Source organism: Trachurus trachurus, assembly GCF_905171665.1.
Source record: "Trachurus trachurus genome assembly, chromosome: 13".
Lineage (NCBI taxonomy): Eukaryota > Metazoa > Chordata > Actinopteri > Carangiformes > Carangidae > Trachurus > Trachurus trachurus.
The window spans coordinates 30,637,677-30,660,889 of NC_139892.1; the positions used below are offsets into that span (position 1 = coordinate 30,637,677).

The 23,213-nt window shown below is 41.6% G+C and overlaps 1 protein-coding gene across 2 annotated transcripts in view; it reads left to right on the forward strand.

Annotated features, from left to right (window-relative positions):
- The window catches only part of cadm1b (cell adhesion molecule 1b), a 159,971-nt gene that overhangs the window by 95,483 nt on the left and 41,275 nt on the right, over positions 1-23,213 (forward strand). Inside the window, exons 2-4 of one of the 2 annotated variants that reach the window (XM_083984379.1) lie at positions 11,486-11,506; positions 17,399-17,545; positions 22,581-22,733. In XM_083984379.1, coding sequence (XP_083840505.1) covers positions 11,486-11,506; positions 17,399-17,545; positions 22,581-22,733 — 321 coding nt within the window. The remainder of the gene's footprint in view (positions 1-11,485; positions 11,507-17,398; positions 17,546-22,580; positions 22,734-23,213) is intronic. The other variant, XM_083984380.1, reaches the window with a different exon arrangement.

The following is a 23,213-nucleotide window of genomic DNA, read 5'->3' on the forward strand; positions in this document are numbered from 1 at the left end:
TTTCTTCCCATTGATCTTTGCCGCTAACCCGTACCCACTACTATTTAGACTTTGAAGCAAAAAAAGAAAAGAAAAGCTGACTGGAGCCTGATTTAATTCTGTTTTTCTACAACATGGACTAGTTTATCCCTTTATACATTATTTGTTTAACTGTCCACTAGACTGGACCAAAAGGGGATGTGCTATTAATCCTTTGCTTGAAAATATATAACAACAAAGTAAAAGTAAATAGGATGCAACTAAATATTCCCTATACTGTAGCCCATTCGTCTGCAACATTTTTATAAACAATACCAGAAATTCAGATGTACATGCAGAATTTGATCTTTAGAGAATGTTGCACTTCCCATGAACATCATTTTTGCTGCACTGTGTATTTGAGCACCTTCAAGTTTCAAGAGTTAAAGGTCTGAATGTAACAATTTTTGTCTGCTCTTAGTTTTTCAAGGTACTGGCACTTCAAGGCTGTGAGAAAACAATTTCACAAATTGATTGTATGTGTCTTGGGTGCAGTCTATGTCGGGTATGAGGCATTATAGATAAAGTGACGGATGTATAATGAATCATCGTGTTATGGTAAAAATCTAAAAAACCCTCAAAAATGGAGGAGGTGATTGTGATGCTGATTGCAGACGGGGGTGGGGGGTGGGGGGGGGCACATGGGAAGCAAATACTGAAAAATGGTTTTGAGTTATTTCAAGTCATATTCTGAAATTAGCTGTTTTCTTAAAACATGGCTTGTAGCAGCAGTCACATTGTGAGATTTCCACTGTCCCCTGAGGCCGCCTTTGTTGGACCGAGCTCCAAATCAGCTGTTGATGCACATGTCTTACAGAGTGAACGGAGACCAGACCACATTTGCTGCTGCAAATGTTTTCTGTTTTATATCATTGTAAACTGATGATCCGTGAGTTCTGGACAGCTGCTCAGACAAAATAGGACATTTGAAGTAATCTCCACGGACTGCTTGGATTTTACTGTCGTTTCGAACAAATGCTTGGCCAGTTAAATTGAATCAACAATGACAATAATCATTAATTTGCAGCCCTACTTCAGGCTTACAGCGTTTCTGAGCTCGCAAGATGTACGAGGTTGGAGAATGAATAATGTTTGAGAGTTTTGAACGCTGCTGCTTCAAAATGGTTTATTCTCGCAGGTTGTGACTAAGTAAGAGTTGTTTGTCACATTATACTATGCATCTTCTTCTTTACATTTACAGAAATCTGCATGAGGACTGTTGCCAAATGTAACACATCTTGTCCATGTCAACAAACATCAGTAAACTCAAGGCCAACACTTTCTTACACACCCAAGGCTGACAGCTGATCCCTCTGAAAACCAACAGAATCTCTGAAAGGGTGGGGAGGGGATGCATAGCTGGCAAGCATGGAAAGCCTGAAATGATTGATAGCCATTTGTTTTGCCTGCTTAATACAACATAAACTCTCCAGCGATTCATCACCAGAGTGAGAGTTTTTCACGGTGCCTCTGCAAAACCCACTAAAAATAATTCATTTTCTGCAAGCTACGATCCAGGCGCTAATGTTAAATATTCATGTGGGTCCAGTCTAAATGATGTGGCCATTGGCACGCAGTTAGAGCACACTCTGTGGAAGGAAGGAAATGTCAAGCTGTGAATAAATGAAAGCAGCGAAGCCGTATATTACCCTGCCATTGTGAATTTACTATAGTTGCCATTTTGTACGGCCACTTCAAATGGATCTCTTTTATAATCAATACACTCAGTAAAACATCCAGCATATTGCCGTGTTGGCAATAATCTGGAGCTGTGTTTACTCATCCTTTATTCAGTCTTTGTATTTGTTGCCTAATGTGTACCTCATGAATGTTAACACAGGGCTGTGTTTCTGTTGCAATATTCCACATGTTCAGTGAAAAATACTATCAAAGCATCTCGGTTGAGTCTCTTAAAAGATATCGATGCACCGCGAGCTCCTCTTGTCACATGAGATCAATATGACTTGTGCCTATGCAGGTGTTATGGTTTGATTTGTATTGACTGCCACATCAGTCAGCTGCGTTCGTCTTCTGACATGTTTTCACTGCGCGGCATGCTGATATGGAGAAGCTGTTGTCATGGTTGCACTGAAATTGTTTTGAGACGTTATAGGTCATCGTCTGCCATGATATCAGTAAGCACAGTGGAGGGAAAGGGCAAAATATAATAGAACTTACTGGGTTGAGTATCCATTTATAGGAACTCAAATAGAGAGCATAATGTCCGCTGTGCATCATTTGGATGGAATGGGGAATGTTAAATGGCCTCATATTGACAGACACACTCTACCAGTATTCATTTTTATCACACATGCGCGCACGCACGTGTCTGCCGCTCACATTCACACACGTTTCCTCCTGCAGTCTCTGACTAATGAGGCCTAGGGCTGGAGATGGTTCCATCAAGGAACTTCCCCCTCTTTCTCTCTCCCGCACACACACACACACACACACACTTTCTTGCTCTCCCCTCTCTCAAACACGCACCTGATTGATAGCAGTGATTTGACTGAGAAAAGGGAAATGGGAAATTGAAAAATGGTGGAAGAAGATTGGAAACAACGTGCTGATTATAAACTCTGAGGGAAACAAAAGGCCTTCCTTCTGCCTTTTCTCTTAGCACTGAGGTAGCAGGTGTGTGTCTGACAGGTGCCTGATTGAGGCGCACAAAAGACATTACAACTGCAAACAAATGGACGTGTTTAGCGTCCCCGGATGCAGTTAACGTTTTGGGCTGATAGATGTGATTATGAGTATATGAGCAGAGGCAGCCAGAGAATGGGCACAGGTGTTATGGAGAGTGGAGCAGAAAAACAGCCATGTTATTGTTGTGATGATAATAATCCATCTATACAATTAATGGTATGTCATCGCCAAGGTCATCAGCCTTAGGCGGTGTATTTAATATGTCTCATATTGTAATAATAGAGCCTCTCTCTGCTGGGGACAGATACGCAGGAGGCGTGAGACCACACAGATTTATCATCATAAAAACAAAGTGTGAGTGTAAAAATGAGAACAACAATCATTGCACTCTAAATTCACTGATTTACAGAATAACCTCAATTACCTAAGTTGCCATCGCCATTTATTTTGATCTTTTTATGTTTGTGTTTCTGTGTTTCAGGATTAGGGAAAAAAAACAACACAAAAAAAAAAAAACAATAGGCCTGCACTTTTATCACAGTGGCATAAATAAGACGCTACCTCCTTGAGAAAAGGCTTTGTGTATTCCATAAATGAGGGAGCGTCTTGGCCGAGGCCCCAGTGGTTTAATATTCTCTGAGTGCTTCCAGACAGTGAGTGGTGGTGCAGCAGCTGTCTCTTGACCCTGCCGGACCCCCACTTACCCCTCTGACCACCTCCTTTCCACTGGGCAGGCTGTGGCGATGACAAGCCTGTCAGAAGCTTCTCCTAATGTCCTAATTACCTCTCTCACACACACACACACACACACACACATACACGCAGAGACGCTCGTGCAGACGTGCGCACCTTCATAGTGAGTCAGCAGATATACTTGCAGACAGGCTGAGAAGCACGCACTCACAAACACACCATAGCTCCTGTGAACATAGCTCACGCAAGTTTCCTGGCAAGAGACCACACTATAGGTGAAGCATTACTGCGTCTCCAGAATAGCAAAAGAAAAAAAAAAACTAAAAATCCTCCCTCAAGACTCTTTTGGAGGCTTTGATTCGAACCGTTCTGCAAGTGTTTTGATCCGGGTAGAATCAGAGCTTCAGTTTTTTCTCCTGTGGTAACAAATGCAGCACACCTACCGCAACTTTCTTTTAAAAACTGAGACCAGGGCTGAAAAGAGGCTCCTTAGTGTTTGCTGCCTCCAAGGAAGAAAACACAAGAAGAAGAAGGGGGGGAAAAAAATAAAAATGCAACGTCACCCAAAATAGACAATCTGAATGAGAGGGAGAGAATGGGATGTGCCACTTTGCCAGAGGTTAGGCTTTGTCTCTGCTTTAAGTGAGAATCTTTCTGTGCTGCATGGTTTTGAGAGCAGAGCACACTGCCACTGCTACACTTAAGTCCATGCTCAGTCAACCAGTCTTGTTAACATAACAGAGTGGATGATTGTGCCTAGTAGGAAAAAGGAAGTCATTGTACCTCCCAGCGAATGCAGTTGGTTGGTGATTTATAGACCTCTGAAGTTACTGCATTTGTCACAATCAGTATGACTTAATAGTGTGATACTATAACACTCCTCCTGCCTCATATTATGTTGATTTGAGACATCCTGCCTAGCAGAATAGCCTTGTTTCATTATGTCAAAGTATCTTTTGATCGATGTGTCATTGTGATATTAAGCAACTGCTGTCTTTTTTTATTATTATTATTCCTCTTTTATTTTTGCATTTGCTGTTTTATTTGTGCAGCTGGGAGAGCTGGGTGTCTGTCATGTGAGGCTGTGTGGAACAGCAGCCTGGCATCTACAGTTGTCAGAAATGTGTTAGTGCTCTCTTTTTTCTTTACACGACTGTGAGAGACGAACACTACCTGAGCTGTGCAGAGTTGTCATTAAAGCGGCTGGTGGCTGTTTGCACTTTTTTTTCTCTCTCTCTTTGCCAGCTGCAGAGATGTTTTCATGTGTGTGATGACTGACAAGACCCAGTCACATACACCAGTGTGATGGCACACCTTTTTTTTTCCACACAGATGTTACTGATGCTGAGATGTCTTAATTTAGCCTTTTACTGTACTTGCAAGAGCATCCATCTATTGTTCTTTATGTGCAGTTGCTGTACTGTAGATACCCATAGCACTTGACTAAAGAGGAGACAGGGCAGCAAATTCAATATATCTGCTTTTTATCTGTCAGCATTTCTGAAGGATTATCCCTTAATCTCCCATTGTAAAAGCCGTCATCAGCTACAGGTGTCCTCCTGGCTTTTCATGAGTGCAACACAAACATTCTGGTCATTGATTGGACATTTACAAAGCGCGTTTAATCTGTAGTCAGTGAGCAATTAACTACCTCTGTGGGAATATTTGCAAAAAAAAAAAAAGAACCTCCCTTTTATTACAGTTTATCAAGCAGGAACATGCTTTGCATCTCTGATAAATATGTTTTGGTCAACTCAGGGGAGAATTAATCTGAATATTCCCACATGTGTTTACAGGTGAGTGTTTTCCGATATCTCACGGACAGGTCGGGCTGGATTAAAGTGGACCTGAGTGCTGATGATAAAAGAAGCAAGTCAAGTGTGTAAATAAAAATGCAGCTAAATTAGTGCTGCTATTTAAAAACATTGCTTTTTACAGTATCATACAAACACCCCTCAGGGGTTGTATAAAAGCATGATCCATTACAATTGAATTCTATAGTAATAAGCATAAAAGGTTAAAATACAACAACAACAATAAAAACAACCAGACTTAGCTTTCAATCATTTTATGTGGCGTCATTGGTGGGTGGAGCTTTCTCGACCCAAAGCACTTCTAACACTTCTAGTTCTCGTTTTGGGGGAGTTAGGGTTTTTCGAGCACAGTGAGCAGGGCTACTCCTAATTACTACAGAGGCCCCGATGGACGAAGCAAAGTAAAGAGTGAAAGCACAAACATGAAGGGAAACGTGCTCCAAATCCAGACATGCAACAAAAATATATAGAATAAGGGAACAGGAAATACTCCGGGGCTTTAGACAGTTGACAAAGTAAACATTTGTATTTATATAATATATATAAATATATTTATATAACTCTTAGGACTCTAAAATCTCAGTCAATAGCCAAAAGGGAAACTAGAAGTTTTGTAATCTATCATTAAAATGACTTATTAGCAATGAATCCAATATCGTCCGGCTGCGGACACAAATGGGCGTTACTGTCGCCCCGTTGTCGAGGCCAGGAACGCCCCCTTCGCAGCCAGGAACGCCCCCCCCCCCTCTCCCCTTCTTCTTCGTCTACCCGCGCTTGTCAACATCCGGGGGTTAATAGCTGGGTTAACATAGCCACATCCGCTAGTCAGTTTATACGACAGGTAGCGTAGAAGAGCTACCATTATCCCTGTGTACATGATAAATACAGTGTGTAACGTGTGTATTTCATGTTCCCAACCGGAAGCGAAACTACTGGGAAATATGTAGGCCTAGGTCATAAAATTTACAAATTAAAAATGCTGCCATGTTATATAACTTCAAAAAGGGTGATTTCTGTACACACGTTAGGCTGCAGAGCCTCCAGACAGGGCTGCTGTGTCCATAACGCTGCACACATGAAGCTTCACTTTTCATTCAAATAAACTAATGCAACTGCCACAATAAGATTTCATCAATGAAACCAGCATTTATCTCCTAAAAAGAGTTAAACCAGCCGGTGGTTTACCTCTAAAAACCTACGGATAAGTTCATTAACAGTCGTTTTCCCCCGCGAGGTGACGGAGTAGTCTGGCCGGTCGAGCACGTCAGGAGACGGGGTTGCTGCCTCTGTGATGTCCCGGTCACAGCTCATATTTATCCAATATTTATTTTATCCAAACGACGGCTGTTTAGAAGTTAACCTCGAAGCGAAGCTCCAGGTCCGAGCAGTGACCGCGGCATCACAGAGGCAGCAGCCCGGCTCCTGACGTGCTCCGCCGGCCAGCCTGCAATCGTCACCCCGGGGAGAAAACGACTGCTAATTAACTTACCCGATGGCTTTTAGAGGTTTACCACCGGCTGCTTAAACTTCTTTTAGGGAATAAATGTTGGTCTCTTTGATGAAATCTAACAACTGTGGCAGTAGCAGAAGTTTGTTTGAATAAAAAACCATGGTTGGACAGTAGCAGTGCTGCCTTGGGGTCAGTCTACGCACAGAAAACACCACATTTACATAAATAAATAAATACTTTAAAACGAGCCAGGCCTGTCTCAGAGCTGGCAAGACTCTCCGGTGGCATATTGAACGATTAAATGCCGTTAACGGGACGAGAGAGCAGTCAAAACGGCAGCTCCAAGCTAGCTACAGCGAGGGTAGGTTCATTTCCTGTTTACAAAGTAAAAGCACCTAAGCGATAAAAGGCAACGGGTATTTTATTTTGTGAAAATAACCGGAAGTGCGTTGCTCACTACGGCTAGTTTTACTAGCGCCAGAGAACGCCGACTTCGTCGGAACAAATTTGTAAACAGCGGGTATTTTGTCAGATTTTCAACACAGTGGGGATCTAAACGACCACTTTCTCGCCTGAAAATGTTTCAAATGTTGCTAAAGTTATATATTTACAGAGTTTAGCAGCAGCTAGCCGCTCGCTAGAATGCTACTTCAACCGGAAGTACGTCACATGAAAGGCTACCAGCCAGGAACGCCCATAGGCGTTCCCGTGTCATGACGGGAACGCCCCTGTCCGCAGCCAGACCCTTCTCAATGAATCAGTTATTAAAATATTTGCTGAGTAATATTCGATAAATCGTTGCAGCTCTGCAGCCTTTTGTCATGTAGATAGATGAGCTGACATGTGGACACTGCATCTGCGAAAGGACTGAGTGATAAGGCTGTGGTTGAAAGCTCCATGTATTGTTAATAGGATTATCTGTTTTGTCACATCTCCAATTCTGGTTCACATACTGTATGTAAAGAGTCCATATACTGTATATCTGTAGGGTAGAATATGAATCCTTTAATGTGGAGTTGAAAATGATTATATCTGACAACAAAGACTAGCATAAGGTGTAGGATGCTGTTTTCCTCTTTTTTTTCTTTCTTTCTTGCTTTTTGCAAGGACAGATGAAACTCTTTGATCGGTTTCTTTTGTGAAAATTCTGACCTCATAAGTCGCCCATGTTTATTCGGTCCACTCTGCAGGAGCTCGCGTCTCCATCCGATTCCCTTGAAGAGAAAAAAGTTTGAAGCCCACCTCTGATCCTTCTAATTAAATGAAAACACAGTGGGCTACACACAGTGAGATAGCAGCGCGCCACACACTCACACTCATGACAGTAACCAGTTTGAATCTCTATGGGGAACTGCAGACTTCCAGCATCCAACTCGGCTGTGTCCTCTTATGCAGTGCAATCACACACTAGGTTGACATGCAACACGCTACAGATCATGAGCATAAAATAAGCAAGGGAATGTTTTACCTGAAAGGAAGAACATTAATTCAAAGGCATCACACTAGTACTGAGAAGAAATGTTGTCTCATTAGTGTTACCCCACTGCTTTTACTGAGCAGAGAGAGACAGTGTGAAAAGAGAGAAGACACAGAGAGAGAGAGAGACGTGCCACTCTTATCACACAGATATCCAGTCTCCAGAGATGTGAGCTCGCCTCACAGACTAAAAAATAGATTATTATGGATGCATTGGTGTGGCAATGGGTTGAACACAGACACCTAAATACCGGAGCACTTAGACGCTCATATCCTATAGAAAACATAATGCACAAGTGTTTCTCCAACAGAAAATGTAGAATCACAGCGGGTGAAGAGTAAGAATTGCTCCACTTTTCTGTGCCTGAACATAATGCTGCTCATTGTGTGGAACAGCAGAATGAGATTTGGATGAAAAGGAGAAGAGGTGAGGGAAGACAAGGACAGACATTATTTGGAGGACGGCTGGCCTGCCTACTCTCATCCAGGGTGATTGACAGATTGGTGCAACGGCTGCACTCACACGAATGCCATCACACGCATTTCCCCAGAAATCTGTCTATCAGCACTGTCTAAGCAGAGCGACAGCCATGACATCTAATCACAGGCGAGCTGGCACCTCATAACTTCTACCTAATGTGCTGCAGGTACAGAGGGAGAAAGGGGATGCACAGCAGACATTCCACCGCCACCACAAAGCTATTTATAGCCTCTTCAGAGGCCACCAGCAGGAAGTGGATCATACTGAAGGGTTAGCGAAGGTGTCACCACACTATATCACTACTCTCTCTGTTTAGATATAGGCCTCAGTTGACAAGATTAAACACTGTGATGCCCTGGTATCAGGGTGATACATTTTTCTGGGTTACGCTCCTGACAAAGTAACATAAAATGAGGGCAGATACTACACATACAAGATGATAATGAGCCATTTACATAATGTTGCTACAACATTATAATTACCTGGCAATTAAAGCAGCTCAAATGCCTCATTATGGGCTGTCCTGAGGGCTGGTTGGACTGGGATGCATATGGTGCGCTCATTCAAGCTGGAGTTTGAGATTGGCTATCAACCTTTATCACTTGCGGCCTCTTTTTTTTTTTTTTTTTCAAATGATTTCTAGCTAGAGAAGAACTGCCCCAGCAGCCTCATTATATTGAATTATGGCATAATAAAGACAAAGTTTTGACTGACACTTGAAGTTTGAAAGAAGCAGTTGCTCCAGCCTGTGAGATACGGGAGCAGGCCCCTGGACAATGTTCAAAAGTTGTTACCCATCGTGTGCGATTTGTCACTCACACTTTTTTGTCCTGAGGGAATTGCTGACACATTGAAAATGCACAAAGGAGTGTAACAAGGACATGTGTCATACCTTACACCCTTATTACGCTGGCAATGACAAGTGAGAGAAGCAGTCACTTCAACATACTGTATGCTCGGCACTGAAGCTCACATTGCTCACAGCCAAAGTACATAAGCCCCAAAGTCTATGGAAATGTCAATATAATAAAAGATGGTGTGTGAAATATAAAAATGTAGATGTGCAGGAGAGGGCAGGGGGGAGGAGGCATGTCTGTGTGTGTGTGTGTGTGTGTAAGAAGAGTGGAGGGGTTGGGGGTGGGGTTGTTTATGAATAGCAGACAATGAATGATGGGAGCTCTCCCGAGGGTGCAGTCCCTGAGCACTGCTGCAGGGACTTGGGAACATGCCAGTCTCCCATGCCCTGTGAGATGCCAGTTTGGGTGGGCACCGTTCCGAATGGGTGCTCTCTTCTCCAGGATACACCGCGGGTCCCAGGGGAGCGTCTCCAGGCAGTGGCTGCTTCACACTGGGGTTGGCTGGAATCTCAATCAGGCACATGAGGGGGAGAAAACAAAGTCCATATTCCCTCTGTTCCTCCATATTAATACAACACTCAGGGAAAATGGATAAAGGGAGAAAATGGCTCATTATGTCGGGACTGTACACACCTGTGGAAGAGCTGGATTGTAAAAAAAAAATTGCTCATTATGATGTCTTTTTGTGTTTTTCTTAATTGGTGTTAATTTACAGAGATGCGGTGCATTCATAAAGTATTTAGACCCATTCACTTTTTCACATTTTGCTACATTGCAGCCTTTTGCTAAGAGCATTTTAATGTTTTTTCCCCCCACATAAATCTACATTCAGTACAACATAATGACGAAGCAAAAGTTATTTTAGAAAATTCAGCATATTCAATAAGAAGGAAAAACTTGAATATCACATTATATATAATTAGCCTATATAAATAAATATCACATGACACTTTGCTATGATAGTTGTAATTAAGCCCAAGGCACACTCTCATCTGAATAAGCTCACACAACCGACAATGCAGCTCAGATAGGACTGTGTCAATGGAAATGTTTGGGAGAGGCTATACAGTACAAATACTCAGCTGTATTGAAGGTTACCAAGATCACAGTGTCCTCCCATGATTCTGTAATAGAGGAAGTGTGGAACAACCAGGAGTTTTCCTACAGCTGAGAGAAAGCCTTTTGGTAACAGAGGTGACCAAGCCCCAGAGATCCTGTGTGGAGGTGGGAGAAACTTTCAGAAGGACAACCATCACTGGGGCACTCCACTGATCTGAGTGCTGTGGCAGAGTGGCCAGACAGAAGCCTCTCCACCGTGAGAGGCACCTCTTATCACCTGCCCAGTGCCATCCCAGCTGTGAAGCATGATGGCGGCAGCATCATGCCGTGTAGGTGTTTTTCAGTGGCAGCCGGCAGTGACTGGTCAGGGTTGAGGAAAAGCTGTACAGAGAAAGGTACAATGATAGCCTTAATGAAAACCTGGTCCAGAGTGCTAAGGACATCAGACAGGACTGAAGGTTGACCCTCCAATGGGAAAATAGCCAAAGGACAACCCTTGTGAATGTCCTTGGGTAGCACAGTCATAGACCTGACTTGAACTCAGTGGAACATCTCCGGAGACCCGGCTGTTCACTGTTGTACTAGTCACCATCCAGCCTGACAGAGCTTCAGAGGATCTGCAGAGAAAATGGCAGAAAATCCACAAATCCAGGTGTGCAAAGCTTGTCGCGTTGTATCCAAGAAGACTCAAGGCTGTAGTCGCTGCCAAAGAGACTTCATCATAAGGGCTGAGTAAAGAGAATGAACACTTGTGTCAATGTGATATTCCAGTTTTTGCAGGGAAAAAAATCCAAAACAAAATGTGAAAAAAAACTGAATGGTTCTTAGTTCTTTCTGAATACTTCATTATGTGGGGCATTAATTTAGAAATTATGAATACTGTAAGTTTCTTGTGTTAACAGTGGAATATGGCTCTCTGCTTGCATCCTGTCTGCTCACATGCTGTCTCTTTTCTTCTCTTCTGCTCTCGTCCTTGCCTGCGCTGCAACAGGAGCTGCTGAAACCGTGACAGGTACTCTTCTTTTTTTTTGCTACCTGCTGTTCATTTGGACTTGCTTGCTTCTGTCTGTGTCTGTTGATTGGCTGTCCGTTGCAGTCTGTTCATCTGTGCATATTTACATAAATGGATGGTTATGTTGGTATTTTCTTTCCAGCAAGGAGGAGAGAGAGGGACATTTTCTCACCATGCCAATCCATTCTTTTTATTTTTAATTCTTAAATCAACGCTTTGCCACATGTAATGGCAGGTTTCAGATTTCTGTCCAGGCTAATCTGGCCACCATGCATTCATCTGAACAATTTAAAGATACTCACAAAATCACACTTCTTCAAGTAGACTGCTATGAAAAAGGAAAAGAAATACCATCATATGCTGTGGTCAAGACCATTTTTAATCAAACCAACAGCAAAAATAAACACAAGGCTCTAACTGTCTCTCATAATGAAAACAAGATAAATGTACAGACATGCTAGCAGCTTAAGTACAGCTGCACTGAGTTAAATGTCAATGTACAAAACAAATTCATGACCAGAATTTCTGTACATGAACTGCATAGAAATCTGAATCTAAAGCTCAATAGTTACTGAGATGTTTGAGTCAGAGCCACGTACTGGACTGACCATGATGAGAATGTAGATACTGTAGATGTACTGTAGCTATAATTACAATATTGTCAATATAAATAATAGAGTTATTCATAACAGTGTGCACAGTGTATATTAAAATCATACATTTTAGTTCTTAATTTCTCCTTCAGGAACATATGTTGTGAGTGTTCAGCTCTCTTCTCCTTTCCCTGGTGCCTGTAGCTGCAAACTAGCACCTCATTAAAACAGCTGTACTTACCCTTTGACTCTTTATGTTATGTCCTTTCCAACATTGTGTGAAGTTAAACAAATGCAGTGAGCAATGATGAAGCTATACTGTACCTAGTGTGACTAAAGCCTAATTAGCAAAACAAAAAAAAGAGTCAGGAAATAAGAAAACACAAAACAGTTATTAGTAATAGATGACCAGTGTGTTTGTCTTTCTTGTCTCTAAAAATTGTAACTGTGCTTCCCACAAGACTTTTAAGCACTTTTTGAATCTGCCAGGTACATTCCTGACAAATCTTAGCACTCAACACTTTTCTTTTACAAATGTAATGAAGTACAACCGTTAACATTTTAAAGAAAGCAGTGTTGTGAGCCTTTGTGAGGCGGATGCTGCTTTATGATAAAGTATTCTCTTTATAAGGTCTATAAGGATATACATATGTACATGGTTTACTTTAATCAATATTTTTTTCATGCTTTTCAAAGTAATTAGAATTAAAATTATATACAGTATATTATTTCTAATTTTGAGTCAGGAATACAGTAAGTCCATTTTGGGTTGCCAGGTTGTGAAAACTTCCCATTTGCTGGAGTTTTTTCTTTGTATTTGATCAGAATGACTTCATAAATGTTGGTAAGCCATTACTAAGTTGTCAGGAAATGACTTTTGGTCCAGAACCTCTGGGAACCTTTTACTGGAAGGGAAGTGAACATCGTTCAAAAGGATTTTTCACGACTTCCATAAACTTGTTCATGGTTTTAAATTGGTTTATTAAGTTTCAGGGACCAATTGACCAACTGTTGAGACACAATTTATGACTCATAAAGACTTTGTTGAGAGTGCCACTTTATGAAGTGGTATCCTATCATTACAGCATATCAGTTATTTCATTTACATCAGAAAAATTACACCTTGTAATATTTCAGTCTGGAGAAAAAGAGAATGTGTTTGAATGTCCTTATTTTCTCGTCATGTTGTGGCATCATTTAAATGGTCAAATTGACTCTCTAAGCTTATCACTGATTTAAAAAAAAAAAAAAAAAAACCCTGAAGGATGGTCAAATTAGTGGGTATGAAATTTTTGCAACCTTCTCATGTACACGGTCTAGGAGAAATGGCACAGCGCTAATTATACCCTGAGACAGAAGCCATCTCACTTGTGAACATCCTTAAAACGCACAGCATTTCATCAGGAGGATCAGGGTTTAATGACTGAGTGGGATGAAGACACACAGCAGTGAAACGGCATCATCAGAGAAGGAGAGGGAGAAACTTTTATTGTTAATGACTGTCTATATTCCTGGTTGTTCCTTGAAAGGACGCAACTGCTGCAGACTGCGGTGACTCAAGGGAGAGGAATTGGGGGGCTGGCTGTCCGGCTTTTTTCCGCCCCTTTCATGTCTTTTGATGTCAAAACAAGAGAGAAAAGATCAAAGAGAAAACCAACTTTATTCAAAAGGTGCACGTCGCCGAACTTCAGATGGAGGAGCTGCTCTGCTAATATTTCCTGATTTCCTCAACTTTTGTTAAATTTGATTAGGGTGGGTGCTGTTTTGCATTTCGTGGATGGCTGATGAGCCGAGCCTCCACGGCAGACACTTGATGCCAGATTGTACATCCCCTCAGAGAGTGCACAGACTTTTGAAGGTCTGTATTTCCCTCTGACTGTTTCATTCAGTATGTTGTGATGCAGGAACAGGAGGGCAGCCATGTGTAGAGATACAGGCACTTTACTCTTCCAGACAGCTGCTGGAATGAGTGTGAATTTATCAGCCAGTCATCTGTGCCATGCCTCTGCCCACTCCCCCTCCATCCCCACCCACTACCCAGAATTAATGACTGCCTCTCCTCATTTGCACCCAATCATGACCAGGATGCAGAGGCAATTGAAAATGTTTACTCCAATTGCGCAAAACCCTCCATGTTCCACAAAGTGGCCTGTTTTCACTTTGATGGGATTGCTAATCACAGCGACGTTATTTATGTGTGTTTTGAATTGGAGATGAGCCTAGGCTAGGATATTGGAGGGGGACCAACCTTGCTTGGGGCTGCTAAACCTTATGGAGAATTTATCTATTGCATTCCCTTTCTCTCAGTCCAACAGATTGGGAGCAGAGTAACCTTGCTTTGAGGCTGCTCTATGTTGCTGTTTTGACTGCCAAATATATTACTTTTACAACGATGAAATAAAATAGACATCAAAACACTTCACATTGCTTTCGCCTCATCTTCTTCAGCGCTGATGCACTAAGCGCTGCAGAAGATGAGGAGCTCCAGCACACTTGATATCATTACAGACTTAGCTCTCCACATGAAGATTATTTTTGATTTTGATGCTTATGATTATCTCTCACTTTATTTCTTTATTTCTTTTCACTTTCAGATTGTAAACAGCTTGTGTAGCTTGAAAGTAACTAATGGCTCTCTACTCATTCCTCAATTCATTCACTAATTCAGTGGTTCCCAACTGAGCACTAGGCTGCGTTGCTAAATGGCCACAAGGAAATGATCTGATTCACGAGAGAAAGTAGAATTTTCATTCTATGACTTTGAAGGATATTATCAAAGTCTGTTATATGCTGTTTGTGCATTTATAACTCGTCGTTTTTTCTGCAGTGTGATTATGAGTATCTTTCATCATCCCTCCCTGTAAAGCCCACATCTGTAGGATACTGATTTGGAGCCAACCCACAATTACATCCACATTAGTTGATTCTGCACCTCAGGATTTATGTGCAATGTGTAAGACAGTCTGACCGCCACCCTGAAATGTTGTCTCTGAAACGATGCCTTTTGGTTATCTGTAAATGAATCAACCACCTAGGTTCAAACTCTCACTCTCACTCTCTGTCTCTTTTTTATTTTTATTTTCTGAGATGAGAGATGCTGAGTAGGCTACTCACTATCTGATGACAAGGCTGTTTTTGGGTGGCTGAGAGAGATGATAGTTATTTTGTTTTTTTTTAGTTTTTCGTTAGTTTGTATCATAGTTTCAGCTGTGTTAATTCAGTCAGGCTGAGTTTCCGTTACGCTTGCCAACCGCCTTTGATCTGACGTCAGATGTGACGGGACAGTCAATATAGATATAAATTCACATGCTGATTCCATTAGTTGCATTAAATAGTGGTTGTTGTGATTATTTATTGCATTTATGTGCCTGAAACAGGGGCGCACTGCGCATCGGTCAGCTAAACTACCACTACACCGGCTGCGATTCGCCTTGCATGCTTTGCTTTCTTCCCGAGAGTTATATAGGAAGATTCATATCATTCTCATGTCGGTAAATATGTACAGCTCACAGCTGGTTAAACTCAGATTAGCACAAAGAGTGGAGGAAATGAGGAAAACAGCTAGTAGCAGCTGGTACTGCCCTGAGGTAAAATCTGCCTACCAGCATCTTTAAAGCTTTTTAATTAACATGTTATATCTTTCATTTGTGGAACAACCAAGGTGTGAACAAGCAGCAGTCAGGCCAAGGAACAGTCTGACACAGAACTTCTAGTTCCAAAGCAAATATATATACAGTACATGTGTGTGTGTGTGTGTGTGTGTGTGTGTGTGTGTGTGTGTGTGTGTGTGTGTGTGTGTGTGTGTGTGTGTGTGTGTGTGTGTGTGTGTGTGTGTGTGTGTGTGTGTGTGTGTGTCATCTGCCCCCCTAGTGACTGTGAGGGTGTACTGCGTCTCTCCAGTAAACACAGAACATAAGTATAGAGTACAGAAGTATCACCCTCTTCTGTACTATTTCATCTGGCTAATTTCCTTTTCCGCAATTTAACAAAAAATGATCTCAGTACACATTAGCAATCAGTAAATATAAAGCACATTAAAACCCAATCTCAGATAAACTATTAATGAGTTGCTGTGTGTATAGTGTATGGATATAATCTCTGTATGTTTTTACCTATTACCTTCCTTTTGTCCTGAAGCTGAGCCCTGGCAGCAGAGTGGAATAAAATGGGTAGTTCATTGCATCAGACAGGTCTGAGGAGCATTTCTCCACAGGAGGTTAATTTCTTATTGCTTGCCGCATTCACAGAGTTCATTTTGAATCATGTTAGTTTGGCTGTCTATTCCCATTATTACTATCTGAAAATGCAGGTGTTTTTTTCTCCCCACTTTGTAAATGTCAGAAGGCAATAGAGGTGTCTGACAAGTTGGGCATGCAAATGTGCTTTTGATGTTTTCTTGGGGCTGTGGCTGAGAGTGTTGTACCTCAACGCTCTCAGCCACAGCCCCAAGAAAACATCACAAGCACATTCTCTATTCTCTTTACGCTTTTTTGGCTCCTGCCAGATAAATATAGCACAAGGTGACTTCTGATTCTCTTTCTCTTTCTCTAAGACAGGGGAAACAAAGCCAGGCTTTTGTGTGTGTGTGTGTGTGTGTGTGTGTGTGTGTGTGTGTGTGTGTGTGTGTGTGTGTGTGTGTGTGTGTGTGTGTGTGTACGGCACGATGACAAGGTCCAGGGCCTGTCTGTGGCATCCGTGCCAGTGTGTAGAGACTGACTCAGATGGTTACAGCACTTTTATTCCTAGAAATACAGAACAGAGCCACTGAGCACACTGAGCACACATTGGTCACATGGAACCTCAGATGGAGGGCTCTGATAAAGCTTAACCATCAACAGCATCCAGTCCGTCTCATCTCCCTTTCTCTTCTCTTTCTAACTCCCTCTCTCTTCCTCCCCTCCTCCGCCCCACCCATATCTACCACTTGCCACTTTCTTACACTCTTTCTTTGTCTTCCTTACTTCCTACCCTCTCCTCTCTCTCTCTACCTCTGTGGGCAGCAGAGCTTACAGCCCATCTGGCACTGACTCACAGGGCCCACTCTGAGCTGGGGGAAGATCAATAGTGACAAACATTGCACATGGCTCTTATATTAAAAGGATTAGACATGGCTGCAAACAGACAATCTACACCGCCTATTCACATATCTTTACACTTTGCATGTGTTGACATGCAGTCCCTGTAGTAAGGAATATAAATATCTGATAGGCTGCAAATATCCAGACAGGAATGCTTGTCTCCCATTTGAGATATCATTGAGTCATCTGTGGGGTTTTTTTTTTATCTGTGTTTTGTGAAGTTGAAGGTCAGAACCTGGCAACCGACAACGTGTCGGTGATCGAGGGGGAAATGGCAACCATCAGCTGCAGAGTGAAGAACAATGACGACTCCGTCATCCAGCTGCTCAACCCCAACAGACAGACCATCTACTTCAAAGACGTTCGACGTAAGTGCCTCAGAGACAATGCTCACGACATCATCTGAAATTTGAAGCACCATATCGTAAAATAGTCCTTGTACAGAAAATGAGAGGAATGTGTTTTACCACCACAAGACGACTATATAAGTTGTCTGAAAAAGAAATGACCCCCAACAATCACTCACATCAACATAATTAGAGATTAAATGAATACATTAGATTTAAAAATGATATCATAATAGTCACTGTTTGAGTCTCTTTTTTTTTTAAATTCCCCCCAGAAGTGTTTTGAGACATACAAATCACTCATCTTGAATAATAATGCGTCTAAGCACAATTTTTCCACAGTAAAGCTGAATATTCTTGTTAAAAAAAAAAAAAAAACGACATCTATTCCTTATTCATCACCGACTACATGAATATGTAAATATGTTTTATTTAACTGCCAAACAACAGAAGATGTCTCCCACTTCACTGAAAAGTTCATTCTTGGGCACCAGAGACGTTAGGTTTTTACATCTCACTTGTTTAAGTTATATATTGAAACACAATTGGCTCCAAAACAGGTGTAGCACAAATTCATGCTCATACTGTATGTGTGTGCCTTTTCAGAGAAACTCCCCCCTCCCAGATGAATGTGAAAACAACCCTCTAAAATGCTGAACATACACCAATCTGCACTGTGTCTCTAGATGAAGTAACAATAAGCTAAAGACATTTTTGAATTGAGACTGGCTTTTAGCTCAGTCTCCTCAAACGTGATGATTTGCTGCTTTTTGTTGTCTTCACATCTTTGGGTTTTAGATGGTAAGTCGGACAAAACAAGACATTTGCTTTGGGCTTTGTGAATCTGTAATGGGTGTTTTCACAGTTTTCTGATGTCTATAGACCATAGTTTAATGTCATTGATTGATAGAGAGAATAAATGGCAAATTAAATTATGCAGATTATATTATTATAAATTGTAGCCCCAAATTAAACAAGAAACGGGTGAAATTGAGCTATACCTCTATGACTCTGTTCACAACATCTAGTCTATTCAGGCTTTGTGTTTAGTTCACCACATTAGTGAGAATGCATTGCATACTGTAGAAAGAGCTGCAACAAATAATGTTAACCCTTTTTTCCTGATGTCTTTTTGTGTAAGTTTAAAATGTCAGGGCATCCTCTGCTAAATGAAGCCCTTTGCTCTGGACATTTCAGTGAGGATATCAGATATCACCACAGGATCAGATGCAGCTTTAGGGTTTATTTTCTGTGCAAATGTGATTCCATCTGTCCTTGACTTTCTGACTCTTTTGCACAAGTCATTAAGCTCCGAATGCAGCAAGATTAATATGAGATAATTCACAGTGCTACCATAATGGGAATACTTTTGTGTCCTTGTCACTGTTCGATTTTACGATAATCTCTTAGATTAGGATATTGAACATTATGATTATGCATGAGCATATGGGCTACTTCTGCTTTGAACTGAGTTTTTGTCTCTGCTTTTTTACTTGTTTGTATCTGGGATCTGAGCCAAGATTCAAGGTGAACGAAAAACACCCTTCATTTCAGTCTGTATTGCATCCCAGCTGTTATTTCACAAGTCTAGGTAGCGAGACGTGTGCTCCATTTTCTCACTCGCGAAGAGCCATCAGGGGAGTTTGAGTACACGTCTTCGTCAAATTTGTACAAAATACCCAAAGCTGCCTGAGAATATGGCAGAGAAAGAATGAATTGATATAAAGCATAGGTCATGTTGCACACAGTATTTAAAAATATTTTTTCAGACACTGAGGAGTAGATAGAGACTGGAGATGTTTTGGTTTAAAAAAGCTACAATGAATAATTAGCTCACATCCTTGCAGCAATCAATATTGGCTCTGTACTGTTAACCAAATCCTTCCATGAGGTTACGACAACCTTGTCCTCTTCATTCTTTATTGAGCTGCTCTACGTGGGCTTGTAAACACTTAATTTTCTCTGCCTTAGTCAATGCATGCCTTTGTCAATTTCAAAACACAAACGGTTTTGTTTATCTGCAATTAGATTTCAGTATATGTCAGGTTTCTATCAGGCAGCCAAAACGTTATTCAGCTGCTGCTGCTGCATGTTTGTGTATCTTGTAATGGGGTCTAGTAAACCCCAAGGCAGTGCTATTGTAGGCTCTATACCTAAAGGACTGCTGGTTCTGGGGACCCCCCTCAGCCGGTGCCATTGTTACCTGTCAACGGGGCCGCTCGACACAGTAGCAGATCTTTGTATACAAGGAAGTAAACAGCAGTGACATAGAGACACGCCAGGTGCTACAAGAACAGCAGCTACAAGCAAAGTGGCAGCCACAGAAACAGATACACACAGAAATACCAAAATGATAGCAGCTTTACTGTACCAGTGAACGCCAAATAAAGCAATTTCTGTTGCAGTAAATAAAGATGAATAATGTCAAAGGTATAGAGGCTGAGCGAGTCTTCTTGGGATGAGCCATTTATTCTGCTAGATATATGCGAAATGACATGCAATTTGGCAGAGTTGTCATCTGAAATGGGAAAAAATGAGCATTTATCAGCAAAGGTGGACCTCTACGGATGGTGATACAATATCACACCACTATTTATTCATTGCGTCTTTGCTCAAGAGTTGTCTGACTGTGTGTTACAATGTATCAGTGTGATGAACCTACAGAAAACTATCCAGCAACACTGCAGATTGAGTTTCAGCTCACTGATTAGCTGTCTAACCCACAGCTTTAGTATGACATCAGTATAGTCACGTAACTATATTAACAGACTTATTGTTCATTTAGAAATATTGACAAGCTGCTTAAATGGCCTCTATGTAAGTAGTTAAAAATGAATTACAATTATCTACAGAATGTGATTTTATTTAAACAACGATATTTATGTTAGAAGCTCTACTGTATAGCCAAAGTCATGTCTAATAATTTGAATTTGCACCTGAAGAAGTGAGTTACTGTAGTCTAGTCTGCCCTCAGCGCAACATGAGAGGATGAAGAAGTAGTAACTCTGAGTGGACTGTAAACCTGTGTTGCAGCCATCCTCTCTGTATGAAGTTCCTCCACCTTTTCCCCAAGCTCAGCCACTGATGCTGCATCTCCAGCTCTGATGGCTCTATTCCAGCCACACAACTGCATCCTCCCTGTCTCTCTGACCGAGCAGACTGGGTGTGAAATCGTCATCATCAATCCACCAATAACTGAAGACAACAACCTACCACTTATGTAATCAGATTGCAAGATAATAACCTGTGTGGATATCATTATCCCCCACTATAAACATCTCAACAACTGCCCTACTGTACACTGCTAAGGTTAAGATTTATTCGAGCTAACATTAGCTCAACATTGACTGTGATGATTTAAACTTGGTTGTGATTGGCCAATGAGCTCAGTCCCAGAACAGGGATGAAGCATGTTTTCATGCAGAGAGGTTATTTGATGGTCTACTGGGATTTGTCCCAGTATGCCCAAAGGCCAAAGTGTACATTAGCTTGTTTCTTACAGGATACCCCAGCATATACAGTAAAATTCAACTGTTGGCTAATCCTTCCAGTAGCCACTTTAGAAGATAAATCTAGTTTAATCAAATTAATTAATCAAATTCAATGTGATATTTAGAGCTTCAGCGAGGGGAACACACAAGACAAGTGGAAACTGTTTGTTTATTGAAGTAGTTACGTGACTAAAAGAAAACAAATCAAGAACATTTTGCTGATCCATTAGTCAGGCACCTCGTTTTTTTTTAAGAAGAAAGTGCTTGAGATTTACCAGCATCAGCTTCTCAAATTTGAATATTTTTTTTGTCCTCTGTAGGTATAAAATGATTAACTTTCCATTTTGGACTGGTCTGACAAAACCTGCATCTTGGGTCTTGAAAAACTGTGATTAGCTTTTTTTTCTCATTATTTTTCTATTTCATACTAGCGAAAATAATTGTGGGCTTTAGACATATTGTAGGTAGTTATGTAGGTAGTTTAATGAAAATATGCCTACACCGACTTATAAATATTAGATATTGCGTGCCTTTCTATGCCCTTATGTAAGCAGTCAGGCAGCTATGAAACTGTCTCGTTTAAACTACATTCAGCATCTCAGAAGTGAAGGGGTTCCCTCCCTAGCAGGTGCTTTGACGCTCAAAGTGCATCAGTGTCATTGTTTCCCTTTGAGGAGAGACTTCCAAAGAGCTCTCAAATTATATTGGGGGATGAGGTTTCATGTTGACACTGCCCTGAGACCTTGGGTAATGATCATGATGCTAAGCGTACGGCCTGATGGGAATAACAAACTCCCCGTGCTTTAAATAGGGGGTGAATAGAGTTCGTTAGCTCGACAGATGCAGAGAGGACTTGATAAAGAAGGCAGGTCAAAACATCAAAAGGGCTCCCAATCAAATCAACCAAAGCTGTTTATGTAAAAGAGTGCTCAGGGATGAGGGCTGGCCAAATGAAAAACAGAGTGAAAACTCTGAGAGGGATGGATAACCTAGTCTGACAACATTAAAAGAAAATTCAGCCAATCTATACAGGCATTAGTATACAGATTCCTGTCTACTTTTGATTTGGAGTTTCAGGCATCCAACCCTCTCTACCTCGGCACTGTGATTTAATTCATTATGTATGTTTGAATGCCTCTCCCTTTTCTGGAATATGTGAGTTTGATGCATCCATCCATGACCAGCAGCAGCCCATTTTAAGAGTTCCTAGCTTGTTAGGAGTCCTCATGAGCACTCCTCACACTTTCCTGTCTTTGCCAGTGCTCCATGGACTGTAAAGCTACTTTAGAAATCAACTTGTATGAATCATTTTGAAACTCACTTTTCTTTTACTCAATTAGGGAGAAAGCCCACAAAAGAGTAGCACCCCCCACCCTCCTCCTCCTCCCCCACTCTTCTCTAACTCATTTTTTTTGCCTCCTTCATCTTCCTCCATCTCTTCTTTCATTCTCACTCCACTCCATTTCCCATTTCCTCCTCTCCTTCTTCCTTCTCACTCCATGTCTCACGTTTGTGTCCCTGCACTCTGTATCCTCACTGTCTCTGTCTCACATGTATCCCCACAGCTCTGAAGGACAGCCGGTTCCAGTTGGTGAATTTCTCTGACAACGAACTGCGGGTGTCTCTGTCCAATGTGTCACTCTCCGATGAGGGACGCTATGTGTGCCAGCTCTACACGGATCCTCCTCAGGAAGCCTACGCAGACATCACTGTCCTGGGTAGGTGTGAGGGTGCATGTGTGAACCTCACGCACATATCACACCCCTCCTCACACTCGCGCGCTCGCACTTTCATTGTATTCCGTTCAGCTATAGATAGTGAATGTGAAATAATAGTAATCTTTGATCCCGTTATCTTTAGCAACTGAAACAAAATGTCAGCCAATTAGGCTCTCGCGGTGCTCAACAGCATAACGAAAAGGAGCAGATGCTGAAACTGATGGCTCAGACCGCGTTGGTTTTGGCAGCTGTGTTGACTCTGTGAATCCCGGTGAATGTTGACTTGGCTGCTCCAAACGATTCCCTATTGAGAGTCAGCTGTGCCACACTTTGATGCTTTGGAGTGAAATTACTCTAGTTAAGCTTTATTATACATGCAGACATCCTGGGGGATTGAAAGGAATTAAAAGCACTTTAAAGTAATTACTCTAGTTGTACAATTGAAACCTAGCTGCAGTATTTCTGAACCAAGGGTTGCAC